The sequence below is a fragment of the Euprymna scolopes genome, chromosome 4 (genome assembly GCF_053919585.1).
Source record: "Euprymna scolopes isolate OS-2025 chromosome 4, ASM5391958v1, whole genome shotgun sequence".
Taxonomy (NCBI): Eukaryota; Metazoa; Mollusca; class Cephalopoda; order Sepiida; family Sepiolidae; genus Euprymna; species Euprymna scolopes.
This window is the reverse complement of record NC_136485.1, coordinates 170,963,937-170,979,306: the sequence shown is the minus strand read 5'-3', so window position 1 is coordinate 170,979,306 and position 15,370 is coordinate 170,963,937. Positions and strand designations below refer to the sequence as shown.

General features: G+C 32.9%; 1 protein-coding gene across 1 annotated transcript in view; it reads right to left on the bottom strand.

The window, feature by feature from the left end:
- Positions 1-9,418: 9,418 nt before the first annotated feature.
- LOC145270267 (unconventional myosin-Ie-like) overlaps positions 9,419-15,370 on the bottom strand; it is a 255,365-nt gene continuing 249,413 nt past the window's right edge. Inside the window, exons 27-28 of the mRNA XM_080125913.1 lie at positions 12,539-12,699; positions 9,419-9,596 (exon numbers count right to left, since the gene is read on the bottom strand). Of these exons, the coding sequence (XP_079982039.1) occupies positions 9,520-9,596; positions 12,539-12,699 (238 nt within the window). The 3' untranslated portion in view covers positions 9,419-9,519. The remainder of the gene's footprint in view (positions 9,597-12,538; positions 12,700-15,370) is intronic.

The window sequence follows — 15,370 nt, the reverse complement described above, 5'->3', positions numbered from 1 at the left end:
CGGCAGACCCTGCAAAACTTCGGCAAGAGAAAATTGAATAATGCAGCGTATGTCATTAAAGGACCGTTTTAAGTCTTGCACAGAAATTAAAAGGGTTATGAATAGTACCTCATGTGTTAATGTGTCAAGACAGGCTGTTTCTAAACGACTACAAGAAATAGGGTTGTTTAATCGAACCCCAGGGAAGAAACTATTTGTTAGTTCGAAGAATAAGAAGAAGAGATTAGAGTTTGCAAACAGATATGTAATTTGGAAATTGAGCAAAAATATTTTTTGGTGATGAAAGCAAGTTTAATTTATTTGGAAATAATGGGGAAAAACAATGTAAAGAGACGTATTGGTGAAAGATTAAGTGCAAAGTGTACTAAGAAAACTGTGAAGTTTGGGGGCGGAAGCGTTATAGTATTTCGAATGTTTTCTAGCCAAGGTACGACGCCTCTTGTTCAATTACAAACTCGTGTAAACGCGCAGATCTATAAAAACATCGTTTAAGATCATGTTGTGCCAATCATATAGAATTCAGGTTTCAATCGGGCTACCTTTATGCAAGATAATGCCCATGTCACAAGGTAAAGGTGGTAATGAGTTACCTTAGCGAGCAAAATTTCGAAATTATGGATTGGCCACCACAAAGTCCTGATTTAAATCCAATAGAAAATCTTTGGAAGACCTTAGGAGTGAAAGTTATGGAAGGAAATCCCACTAACACGAAGGATCTGTGAGTGGAGCTTCAAGAAGAATGGTCTAAAATTAGTATAGAGGGTTGTCAAGAACTGATTCGTTCTTGTAGTCGAAGATGTGCAGGTGTAATTGAGAGCAAGGGCTCATTGATTATACATGTATTTTTATTGGTTTTTGTTTTGTTTTTTGTTTTTTGTTTTTTTGCTGTTTACATTGTTTTTTCTCAATTTTGTCCCTTACTTTTGGACGTTCCTATTTTGAAAATAAATAAACAATTGTTATAATTCTTTTTCTATCCTTTGCAAATTATTCAAATTTTATTGTTATTATGTATGAAAACGAATACCAGTTGTTAGAATTTCAGCTTTTCACAGTTGTTATTTCTAACAAATATTCTGTCCCTTAGTTTTGGACGCTACTGTAATATATATATACATATATCTATATATGTAGAAATATGGGGTTTTTTCAATTAGATTTCACTTTTTATTCATACTAATCTTTTAATTTATAAAGCTCAATGTAATTACAGAGCATAATACAAATAAATGAGAAAAGTCTATATTCCAAATTTCAAGATGTTGACCATCTTATCATTTATTTCCTTTAAGTACGTTGACATGCATAATTCTTGACAGCACCTGTTTCGTAGCGCGGAATCATTCATTTAATTATTATATCAATCAATGAATTTATGCATTTTATTTTATTTTTATGTATTGAGAGTTGCCATTTTTCTGATGAGTTAAGGGCAGAATAGAATCATTGATTGATATAATAATAAAATGAATGATTTTGCGCTACGAAACAGGTGCTCTCAAGAATTATATGTGTGTGTGTGTGTGTGTGTGTGTGTGTGTGTGTGTGTGTGTGTGTGTTTGATTAATCCCTACATATTTTGTAATTAAAAAAATTGTGAAATTGTGAATGTCTTCGCATTTATAAAATAAAAAAAGCAGCCCAATAAAAAATATATATATATAAATTATACATATGAATATAATTGTTAATATTCGAACAGATAGAATACATTATTAACACGCTTTTTTTGTTTTTTTTTTTTTTGTTTTTGTTTTTTTTGCTTTTGTAAAAATGAACATTTTCAATATGTGAACTTACTTCAACTGCTAAGCTTTCAAATGTAGGCGGGCTCTTTGCAACGCAAAGGAATAGCGCTCATCCAAAATATAGCTTCTCTTGGCGTTTATAACAACAGAAAAAAAACGATATTTAAAAACTTGTTAATTCAAACTTCACCCAGCACAATATATGACATGTCATTTTCACGTCTCTTTAATAAAAGAACGGATTACAAATTTATTACACTCAGTCGAACTTTGGATTTAATAAATATACACTCCGATCTGTCATAAGGGAAACACTATCTCCATTCGACATTGACCGCTTGTTTATATTTCACTGGAGATTGAAATCATTGCGGAAGTGGCAAAAAGTAAAATTATAAACTCACAACTCACATACGATAATATTGCTTACATTATAACGCAACATTTTATCAAAATAAAAAATAAAAAATGATGAAAGTATTTAAACATTTAGCAGTTTAATTTTAAACATACTCTAATAGAAAAACAAAACTGGACTGGATTCTTGGCAACATTCTTCGCTCTAATCCGTTCAGTCTGGTTCTCGAGAACTCAACTCGACTTAAGAGGAAACTCGTTTTTTATCGTTGAGCACTTTCAGTTGAATTAAGTCGGTCAATTTAACTCTTATGCATAGATCCTCATATAACGATTAGATCACTGTCTGACTGACGTAAAGAACATTTAAAATTAAAATGTTTGCATTCAATGTTATTTCACGCGGTTAATTGTAGCCGAATGGATACGGTCTTTGCTAATCAAGCCAGAGATGTTTCGTGTTGCCGAGTTCGAATCTGTCGACTGGTGTTAATCGTGACACCCAGCACTGAAGATTTCCGAAAGGATGAAACACTAGTGTCTGTAGTGTCGGATTTTAACCGACTGAAGGGGGGGGGGCGTTTCTGCAACTCAACGGCTAAACCTGAACTCGACGTAGAAGGAAAAAACAATGAAACTCTTAACTTGTGTGGAGAATCCTTCTCGGCTTTTCTCGGCTAACTGGAGTTGCAACATATTGCCTCGTTGCTTACAACGACAAATTGTCTTTGTAATAGTAACTGTGAAACGTGTAACTTGACTAAACAAAAAAGTCCAACTAACACATCAACGATAGGGGTGTTTTATCACCCACAAGTTGATGCTATGCAAAGTTCAGTCCGACCCACGTGGTGGACAACAAACTACTACTACTACTATAAAATCAGTCGACCAAGCACTTTTTTAAACCTTTTGCTTGAACGACTGCCTCCCAGAATTCCTCTGCCTCCCCCCCTCCACATCGAGTTCCGGTCAGTAATAATTACCACAGTAGGTATTTAATTATTATAGTAAAAAAATAATTATATATATATATATATATATATATATATATATATATATATATATATATATATATATATATATATATATAAGGGCGAATGAACCCTTTTTCGGAGTCAACGGGCAACTAGCACCATGTGTGTTTGTGTGTATGTATATATGTGTTGGGGTGGAGAGGGCTCCCGTAAGCCATGGTGAAGGCAACATTTCTAGGAGAGGCAAATCTCTGATTTAAAAAACCATAAAGCGGGAGACCAGTACCTGCATTAAGCTGGTCTGCAGTTTTACTTGTGGTTGGCTATCTTGCTCTTGCTTGTTGCTGGATCTCAACATTTTGAACCGAGAGAGAGACTTAGCTGTCGTACAAAGCTAAGACTCTGTAACATCATCTGTGTATAGATACTCCCTAAGGCATTTGTCTATTAAAATGGTTCTGTGCCGATGGAAGTCATTTTTGGGCTCATGTCTGAGGGAGTGGCACTCGTCTGACAAGACGTTGCAATCATATATATATATTTATATATATATATATATATATATATATATATATGATGAGAATTTCGTAAATAATTTAGTAGAGGACAAATTTGTTCTTCATATAACATCTACCATCAATATTGTTGTCATTTATTCATTTCTGCATCAGTTTCATTTTTCTGTAGAAATTATATATATATATATACTAGCAGGATGACCTGACATTGAATGATAATCAACAGACGTTTCACACTCCAGTATTTTTATTGTCATCGAAATCGATAAAATAGCCCAATTTTCAATCCAATCGATTGATTGCTTGTTATAATTGGGGAACCATCGCAATGCACTTGAAGGAAACTTCACATGCCTCTTGCAGTGACTAAGTTTACAATATATTGTAGAGAACCTACTGTTGGTTTTACCGTAGATAAGCTACTGTTGGTTTTACTGTAGAGAAGTTACTGTTGGTTTTACCGTAGAGAAGTTACTGTTGGTTTTACTGTAGATAAGCTACTGTTGGTTTTACCGTAGAGAAGCTACTGTTGGTTTTACCGTAGAGAAGCTACTGTTGGTTTTATAAAAATATTTAATTTTAATGGCTTGAATTTAAGTTTAAAATGAAAATATCAAGTATCATGTTTCAATTGTGCTCTAAACAGAAACATTCATTTCGAACGCGCCCCTGTCATATCAAAGTATCAAAGAACCTATTGTTGATTTTATGTTTCGGTCCTTTCGACTTGTGTGGTAATAAAACTTTGGTAAAAATCGTCTGTGCCTTCTTTCATTGGATTATTTCGACTATTGATAACTATTGAAGACATTCTGACACAAAACCTATGTAAGAACACTGCCAGGCAAATAAAGTACCTTTGTGTGAAATTTCGTAAAAATCGACCCAGCTGTTTTCAAGTCCATATGGAATGAACTTACAGACACACAAAGTTCCTGTTATATAATAGTAGATAGTAGAGTATATATATATATATATATATATATATATATATATATATATATATATATATATATATATATATATATATATATATATATACTCTTCGGAGTAGTTTTTATTTAACAATCAGTGGTTATGTAAACGTGAGATTGTAGGTTTACAAAATATTACTGGCAGTAATATTCTATAAGTTATCCCATCTAAACGAGAATTGCTCGATATGCAAGATAGAGCAAATAAATTAAATTGTAATTCAATGAATTTCAAAAAACTCTCATTGAAATGAAATGAAGTGGTTGAGTTTCATATCAAAGAATTTTTATTATTCTAAGCAAGACAAAGAATGTTTTAGAAAGTTTATCTCCTTAACCTATAGGGTTTCGATGTCTACCATCTCATCAGAGGAGTGAAAATATTAGCAAATAGTTATAAAGGTATGCACCCTATTTGCTAAAGTCAGTGAGACATGGAAAGTCAAAGTGAAAATAATACATTTATCAGAAGTTCTGTAGCGGCACTTTGACTTTCCATGTCTCACTGACTTTAGCAAATAGGGTGCATACCTTTATAACTATTTGCTAATATTTTCACTCCTCTGATGAGATGGTAGACATCGAAACCCTATAGGTTAAGGAGATAAACTTTCTAAAACATTCTTTGTCTTGCTTAGAATAATAAAAATTCTTTGATATGAAACTCAACCACTTCATTTCATTTCAATGAGAGTTTTTTGAAATTCATTGAATTACAATTTAATATATATATATATATATATATATATATATATATATATATATATATATATATATATATATATATAAAATGGGTTAATAAATTCCAACGAAAGAAAGATGTATATTTAAATAAGGGAGTAGTCACCAACAATGTGTATTTTTTAACATTATTTTATTATTCCGTGTCTTGGTTTTTCATTGAGAATTATGTTTGAATCATTGTAATAATGTTTTTAAGTCATTGAAATCGTTTACGTACGTTTCAGACGGTCTGATGCGTCCTCGTCAGAAATTATTTTCAAATGTGTAAAAATGGCGATTTTCGTTAGTTTGAAGTTTTTCCAAGGGGTGGAGGCTTGTAAGTGTTTATTATACATTGGTATGCTGAATTTTTATTGCTTTTTTTTTATTTGGTTTGTCCAGGGAGATTTTGACCTGGCTGTAGTCAGTCAGTCGCTATTTCTTTCTGCTAATGTGTTTTTTCTTTTCCTTTAGGGTGGGGTAGGGTGTGTGTGTGTGTGTGTGTGTGTGTGTGTGTGTGTGTGTGTGTGTGTGTGTGTGTGTGTGTGTGCGTGTGTGTTTATGTGTGTGTGCGCGTGTGTGTGTTTGCTTTTATTGGTTTGGGAATGTGTATATTGTTTTATAGTATTTTAGGGTTATTTGCTTTCTTAGGAAGGCGGCTGTGGTCCGAGGTCGTTACTAATGTGTATGTGTGGGGAGGGGGGACTGGCTCTTCTGAAGTAAGGGTAGGGGTGCTTTCATTCTATTTTGATATTTATTTTTTGGATTCTTGGATTTTAGTATTGTGATTTTTTCGTTTTAGTCTTATATTATGTTTGTTTAGAAAGAGGGGTGTATTTAAAATAGGGGATTTTTTAATGTTTCTATTTATTTGTCTCCCCATGTGGGTATGGCCAGACCCAGGATCGGTTCCTAGTGTGGGGAAGATTTTGTTCCCCAGAGGGGGGGCATTGGGGGGTGTAGGTATGGGAGGGGAATGATAGAAGGGAAGCTAGTCGTTTCAGTCATGAGGGGATTCTCCTCCCCTGACTGAGGAGGGAGCGAGGTGTTGGAACAGACATTATACTACGGTTCTAGGTGTCTCCTAGTGTTGTTGGTTTCGAGGTTAAGTAGGGTTGGTATTGTTCAGTGTGTTGTATTAGAGATAGGGGTGTTATGTCTGTGTGTGGTTGTATGCGTGCACGTGTGTGTGTTTTAATGTGTCGGTTCTGATTTATGTGTGGGTGTGTGTATGTGTATGCGTATGGGTGTGCATGCGAGTGTACCTTGCATTTCATGTTTTTGTGTGATGGTATTAGGTTCTGTTCAGTTCAGGAGTGAATTTGGTGATGAAGTTTTTTTCCTGTGTAAGTAAATAAAAATAATTGTCTGTTTGGAAGATTGGCATTATTTTGAAGCTGTTTCCACTGCATGTGTGTACGTGTTTTGAAACATAGAGGTGTCTGTTATCTGCAATTTTGATGTTGCTCTTATGTAAGGCCACTCTATTGCTGAAATTTTTGGTGGCGCCTATGTAGGATTTGTTGCATGTTGTGCATCTTAGTGCATATACTACATTTCTGGAGGTGCAATTTAGATCCTTTTTTTATTTTGAATGTTTGTGCTGGGTTTTTGAATGTGAATGTGTTACCTTCTATTATTATGTTACATACTCCACATCGCGGTTTGTTGCATTTTTTAACTCCTTTTATAGTATGTGGGACGAGTTTTGAGGAAGTTAGGATGTGTTTTAAGTTTTTGGGTTGGCGTTTGCTTTTTATTATTTTTGTTGTTGTTATTTTAAGTATGTTGTTTAGTTTGTCGTTCTGATTGAGGAGGATAAGGTTTTTTGTTATCTGTGTGAACAAAAATAATATTATTTTTGTTCACACAGATAACAAAAATACTAAAATCCAAGAATCCAAAAAATAAATATCAAAATAGAATGAAAGCACCCCTACCCTTACTTCAGAAGAGCCAGTCCCCCCTCCCCACACATACACATTAGTAACGACCTCGGACCACAGCCGCCTTCCTAAGAAAACAAATAACCCCAAAATACTATAAAACAATATACACATTCCCAAACCAATAAAAGCAAACACACACACGCGCACACACACATAAACACACACATAAACACACACGCACACACGCACACACACACACATGCCCTACACCACCCTAAAGGAAAAGAAAAAACACATTAGCAGAAAGAAATAGCGACTGACTGACTACAGCCAGGTCAAAATCTCCCTGGACAAACCAAATAAAAAAAAAAAAGCAATAAAAATTCAGCATACCAATGTATAATAAACACTTACAAGCCTCCACCCCTTGGAAAAACTTCAAACTAACGAAAATCGCCATTTTTACACATTTGAAAATAATTTCTGACGAGGACGCATCAGACCGTCTGAAACGTACGTAAACGATTTCAATGACTTAAAAACATTATTACAATGATCCAAACATAATTCTCAATGAAAAACCAAGACACGGAATAATAAAATAATGTTAAAAAATACACATTGTTGGTGACTACTCCCTTATTTATATATATATATATATATATATATATATATATATATATATATATATATATATATATATATATAAACAAAAGCATAATAAAATTACATTTAGCTGAAGAATACTTGTCTTCAAATTTAAGTTCTTCTATTTCAAGGAGTTGATGAAGAGACGCCATCAAAACGCTACCTTCAAAGTTTCTTAAGAAAAAAAACGTCTGCTTAATTATTCATGAAAAATAAGACATGCACAAAGTTATCATTTTTTTTTTTTTAATTCTATTTTAATTTGCAATATTCTTCGGCGACTCCCACTCGTGTCTGAGTATCGGGTTCTGTTGAGTCCTAATCTTCACAGATGATGTTTCCATTTAACATGACTTGCGAGGTCCAGCAGCCGGCGGTAGAATAGCGCAGACAGTGTTCACAAAAAGGTAGAGGGAAGATACGGTCGTTCATGGTACTCTCATCTCTCTCATCATTTTACCTCTTCATTCTCCATCCTCTTTTTCTCAAAGTCCGCATTGTTCTCCTCCACGTCGTTTTATAATTTTTTTTTTTTTTTTTTTTTGCGAATTGATCCACCGGGCAAATTATTCCTCATAATATATAATCAATAGAGGATTGATTCTATAATAATACATACGCAATCTACATAAAATAAAATATCATGTTTAAGCATATTGTATGATCGAGCAACGGTAAGCGTCCCGCTAGTATATATATATATATATATATATATATATATATATATATATATATATATATATATATATATATATATATATATTGTGTTTTTTTTTAAGGTTTTTATCATATTTTTATTTTAAAATATTTTTATAACGCGTTTCGAGCTTAGGTGATACTAAAGTATCAGCAGATGTAAAAATAACTTTTCAAACTCCCATTTTAAAGAAAAACTTTTTACGAAAACATCTGAAGAGAGCACACCTAAGCTCGAAACGCGTTATAAAAATATTTTAAAATAAAAATATGATAAAAACCTTTTAAAAAAACTCACAATTGTTGATGGCTACACTCTTTTAAATATACATTTTTTCTCTCGTTGGAACTACACAACCATCACTTTAAACATATATATATATATATATATATATATATATATATATATATATATATATATATATATATAATAAATTCCACAGCCAAACAACGTCGCAGCTCACAAGAGCCATGACAGTCAAATATATATATATAAAGAAGGGAATGAATTATGTGACCGTTTTATTTTGTCATGAAATTTATTTATTTTTAAAATTCTTTTGTACAAAAAATCATTCATTTTCATCACGGGTTGTTTCGTTCTTTCTGAGAAAAGGGGGGGGGGGTAAAATAAAAAGCGTATTAACAACAAAGTCCAAAAGAATGCGATGAGTATGTTAAGGCCACATATAAGATCGTCCAATGGAGAAAGAAACGAAAAAAAAAATATGATGTCTGTAAAGTGCAGAAAAGAATTAGAAAAAAAATAAGGGTTTGATCTTTATGTCAAACCTGAGCTTTGAAATTTTTAACAAAAAACTTTATTTTACAAATTCTTTTATCAGACAAATGCTGATCATAAGAGAATTTTTAATTTTTATTTATTTATTTATTTATTTTTTTTTTTTTGAGATAAGAACTAGACATATCTTTTTTCATTCTCTTTCAATTCTTTTTTTCTTTTTAAATATAAATTGATGAAAGTGATTTTATATTTTTTCGATGTAGTTTTCTGGGAATAGGCCTGTCCGTCCATTAAGTCGACCTCTCCACCAACCAGATGGTTCTGGAAGAAAACATAAAACAAAAAAGGTAAGAAATTGAAAAATAGATAACATAAACATTTTATAAAGTTTATTGTTCATAAAAAAAATAAAACAATAAACATTACATCATTTCTTATTCATTTTAATCGTTCTAATTAACGGTAATTTGTAATTAACTTACCAAATGATCCATGTTTTACTTTTTGTCACTTTCAACTACTCTCACTGTGTAGTTTCCTCTCCTCTGCCTTATTTCACTCATCTATCTATCTATCTATCTATCTATCTATCTATCTATCTCTCTCTATATATATATATTTACATAGGCGTCACCACTTATCAAGGCCGAGAGGCCACTCAAGGATAAGGGTTAAAGAGTGAACATATATATATATATATATATATTGTATTATGTGTACAGAAAGTTGTTAGATGAGATAAGTCATTGGTACGCCACTCAGATGAGTATTGGCTGAAGAGAGCTTAATATGGCTATCTAAAACGGTCCCAATTATGGGGATTGAAACCGAGGTACCAATGACTTATCTCATCTAACAACTTTCTGTACACAAAATACAATATATAAATACGCTCTTATTTTTCGGATATTCCTTTTAATTGAGCACTCTTACTGATTTCTTTTTCCAAAAAAAAACTAATCATAATTATATATATATATATATATATATATATATATATATATATATATATATATATATATATATATATATATATATATATTAGATTTAAAATTTGTTATCTATAGAAACATTATTTGGCTACACATTTTCAGACAAAGCTACAAACTTTTCTTTGTGGCTATAGGAAACAAAGGCCATTACTTCCTATAGCCGGTCAAGAAAATTTTTTCTTTCTTTTAATTTGAACTGTCGACCTTCTGTTCTTAGCTGAAAGCTGCTGGGGCAGGAAAGGGAGAATAAAGAAAAAAAGGTGATTGGGAGATATAAAGAAAACGAGAAAAAAAAGAAAGGTAGGAAAAAGAGGAGAGTCAAAGAAAGAGAGGCCAAAAGAGAGAGAAAGAGCGAGTGAACGAGATAGTACAAGAATGAAAATGAGAAAGATGAAAAAGAAAGGGAGGACGTGAAAATGAGGGAGGTGAAATAAAAGAGATAGAGAGAAAGAGAAATGGTAAAACAGAGAGGAAGAGGGGGGGTCTTTATGACGACATCAAAAATGACTTAGTATCTGCAGTTATCTCTCTGTAACAAATTCGGATTATTTTAAGTTATCTCCCTTGAAACGTTCAAATTATGTTGTTTCTCTTGAATTAGTTTGAGGTTTGTGCGAGCCTTTTCTAGTCTCACACAAAAACACGCGTTCACATCTCAAGCTATATTACTTGTCACATACATACGCGCACACAAACATACGTGCGCACGTCCACACATGCACATATATTCACGTTCGCGTACATGCACTCACATTCACGTGTATACACACACACGCTAACGTACGCACATGTACGCATAGATGGACGACGTCACTTCCCTTTCAAAAGAAATCCACACATGCGCAAAAGACCACCGGAAACAATTATAAAAGCAAGAGACAAACTGTTTCCAGCCTTTTTTTCCAGACCAGCTCTCGAGCTGAGAAGTTCGACGAACCAGCCGCCTCCCTTCACGTCCCCTGCAACTATGTATGGGGCACGAGCTAACAGACAGTATATATAGACACTTTATATGTTTTCTATCTCCATAGCCTGGATTGACTTTTTCTCATTCTCTCTCTATACTACAATACACTTTCCTCCTCACCAGCTAACAGCGAGAGGCGCACACCAAACTGGATTGACTTTCTTTCTTTCACTCTCTACAACAATAGACTTTCTCCTTCTCACCAGTAAACAGCAAGAGACGAACACAGACATGAACACATGTTGTACCCTTTTCTTTCACTTGTTTCTTCACGAAATAAATTCTAATTCGTTTAATTCAAATAAACGCGTTGTTCGTTCCTTCCTCAAAGCAATTCATTTTTCCTTTCCCAATTCAAATCATTTTTCCTATTTTGTACGACTGGGGGATATATATAATATATCCACCAGTCCACTACAATTTGGTGACCGCGACGTGATGATGAACACGCATTTCCTTCTATACACTAGACAGCTACAAAATGGTGACTGACATGAAACGAACACGCATGGTCACCCTACTTTTTTTTTTTAAAGGAATTGTTTTGAGCGAGACGCGCGTTTTATTTGATAAAGAAAAAATCGAACATTTCAACAAAGAAAAACAACTGAACCACTACCAACAGGAATAACTACTACAAACAACAATGACGAAACCCCTCGTCAGACTCGGCAGAAAAATAAACACGGAGCTGTCGACTTCATACTGAATTTTTTTAAAAATTCGAGCATGACAAACATTTTTCACAGTTTCCTGACATTACCCTGCAACAAACGCGATGAGCAAAATCACATAGGCCTATGCAATTCTCTCCCGCACAGCAGACGCAACAACAAAGAAACAATTACTGGACATCCCTATCAACTCATAGGAAGAAGCTGAATTAACAATGAGTTGAGATGCACCACGCACGCGGATAAACTCACAACTGGAAGTTTTGTTGACACCGGCAACTGGAAACCCATTCAATACGAACGAATGCACAACAAACGACTGTACAGACAATGTACACACACTACCGCAGACTCACATGCGAAGACACTGTCAACTTGACACACAACGTCAACACAAAACAAAAAAATTTTCCTTCCAAACGAACAATTCAGGGACATTCTCTGATCTAATGTAGATAAGTTCTTGTTAAATAATCGAACCCTACCAAAGTACAACCATTACCGATCATATCAGTGTTGTCTTAGTCTACTCCACATTCATTAACCCTTGTCTTCAAGTGACCTTTGGGCTTTGATAAAAAAAAATAGATAAAATATGATAAGTAAAAAGTGATTACAGGTGCGACTTACCTTCAGAAATGATTTCAATTGTGTCACCTTCGTTAAATGCTAACTCATCAGCATTCATCGGCTCATACGTATAAAGACATCGGCACCGGGGTAAGGCAGGTTTTGGTTTTAGTTTAGGCTTCGTTTGCGGATTTCCTGCAGGTGGGGGCTTTCGTGGTCGTCTGGAAGTTAAACAGCAAACATAAACAAAATTGATCATCCTATTTTTTTTTGTTTTTTTTTTTTAATAAAATCTTCTCCAATATTTCAGTTTATTATAGCCATTCTCTGTTTAGTTATTGATAAACTCCTTCTACAGGGTGAAACAATAAAATTGTCGCCCTAGATTAGACGACGTGATTCCATTTCCGTTTGATGAAAACCAGTTTTCTAAATGAATGTATATTTTTGAGATGAGGATTGATAATTATTTTTTTGTATTATTTGGACTATTATTCTCATCTTGGTTGGTTTTTTCCACAACGTTTCGGCCGATGTAACCTCCGACCATCTTCAGGTGCATTCACACTGGATGTTATTGGTAAATAGTGAAAAAATGTTTGTGTTTTTGCTTTCCCAGCGAACAATAGCCATAAGAAATTAAAACGCAAATAGTGCTATTGTGTTTTGAATTTCTAACGGCTATGTTTTTTTGGGAAAGCAAAAAAACGAGATTGAAACCAAAACCTAAAGACAGTGAGGCAAGTACGATAACTATTAGGCCAGCTTGACACGGATTTAAAAAGTGCTTTCAAACCTATTCTTAACATAATTTGTCATGTGAACAATTCGCACATACACATTCATGAAACACTTAGCAAACAGACAAAAATCTGATGACCCCCTCCCCTATGTAGCAATTTTTCTATTTTGACCCCTTAGCAGCCATTTTTCCGGATGAAAATCAATTAAAAAGTTTTCCACGTGTCTCAATATCCTATATACCAAATTTCAAGTCTGTAGATCAAAAATTTGTTGAGTATATAGGTTGAGAAGTGTCCTCACACATTCTCACTTTATAGATATATAAATAACATGTGGATCTACAGATTTTTCTTCTACTGGAAAATTAAAATCAATAAATGTTTATCATTTCATCATTAAAATAAAAAAACTAAGTTTTAAATAAAAACAAACAAGCGAAAATAAAACAATTAAAATAATGTTTTTTTTTTTCTTGGCATCAGAAAATGAGCACAATTTTTTCAAAAAATAATACTGATTCCGATATTCGAAAAGTTCTATTTTTCCAATTTCAGATTAACAACTGCAATCCTAATTGTGGAGTTTGCATTTAATATCCATAGATAGAAAATACAAACTTGAACTTTATTTGATTTATACATTAAAAATAATAATAATTTTAAAAATAATAAACATAGTCATACGAGGTTCACGGCTTGGAGCAGGGAAAAACAAGTCTCTCAATCATTCTTCGGAAATGCTATATGTGTTTGAGATGGTTAAACTTATAAAGCGAAAAGAAAATTCAATAACTGTTATCTTTCTAACACTCTATTTGTTTGATCCCCTCTCCAAAAATTGAAAAATTAAAAAAGATAAAATATGTGTTGAGTACCAAAGAAAATATTTTACATGTGTCAAACTTTGATGAAAATTGAATCAAATTAAATATAATAAAATTACCTGATTTTTAGTAGAATTTTTTTTGTGCTTGTTCTGTATAATGGGATTTCAAACAAATGGATTTCAGTTAAAAGAAATATGCATACGTATTTACATTTCAAATTAGTAAAAATTTCAAAAATTATGAAAAATGATCAAGTAGAAAAATAATTACAAGTAAAAATAAAATTTATCGAATTATAATTTTATTGTATTTCTTAATGTTGAAAATTTCTCAAAATCCAGGGGAGGTAACTGCAGTTTATGATTTTGATAAAATAATTTTGACCCACCATTTCAAAATAGAAAATGACAGACTGCTAATATCTACGTTTTTTATTTTTTTATTTTGTAAAAAAAACATAGCTCTGTTGTATATTGGGGAAGAGGTGTATAACGAGCGTATATATTATGTATACGCGTGTCTTGTATATATATATATATATATATATATATATATATATATATATATATATGATGAGAATAATGGAAATAGTATTCTGACAAAATAGAGAAATAAAAAGGAACAAACCGAGTTATGTGTTCATCAACGTTTCGTCTTTATTTCGAGACTTGCTCTGGATGAATGAGATTAAGAAAACAAAAACACCAGTACAAATATTTGAAAAAAAAAATAATTATCAAATATGTGTACTGGTGTTTTTGTTTTCTTAATCTCATTCATCCAGAGAAAGTCTCGAAATAAAGACGAAACGTTGATGAACACATAACTCGGTTTGTTCCTTTTTATTTCTCTCTCTATATATATGTGTCTTAATTCATGCATCGTCTAGTGGTATAAAATATTCTAATAAATGTGTGTATACAGAGTGAATATACATTTGTATATAAGTGTCACAGTCATCTATATGACATGTGTATAGATACGTGCATTTGTCTAATCTCGTTTTTCTATCGTTCATTGAATTAATGCGTGTATAACATTTACAACAGAGTCGATATATTAACAGATGCACTTTAACAACGGACATGTAACATTTACAACAGAAAGGGACGGATAACAGTTCTCTGGGGTTTTAACATCGGGCCAATCGGAGATACATATCTGATCCGTTTTTGGTCTTGTTTGACAAAAAGCTTCAAAGAAGATTCATCTCAATGAATCAACAAATTTCAGGTTGTCTTTTCAGCAACTTTATTACAAATGTTTCCCCATTGGAAAATTGCAATTCTGGTCCTAGACTATCGGCATTTCTGATCCCCTGT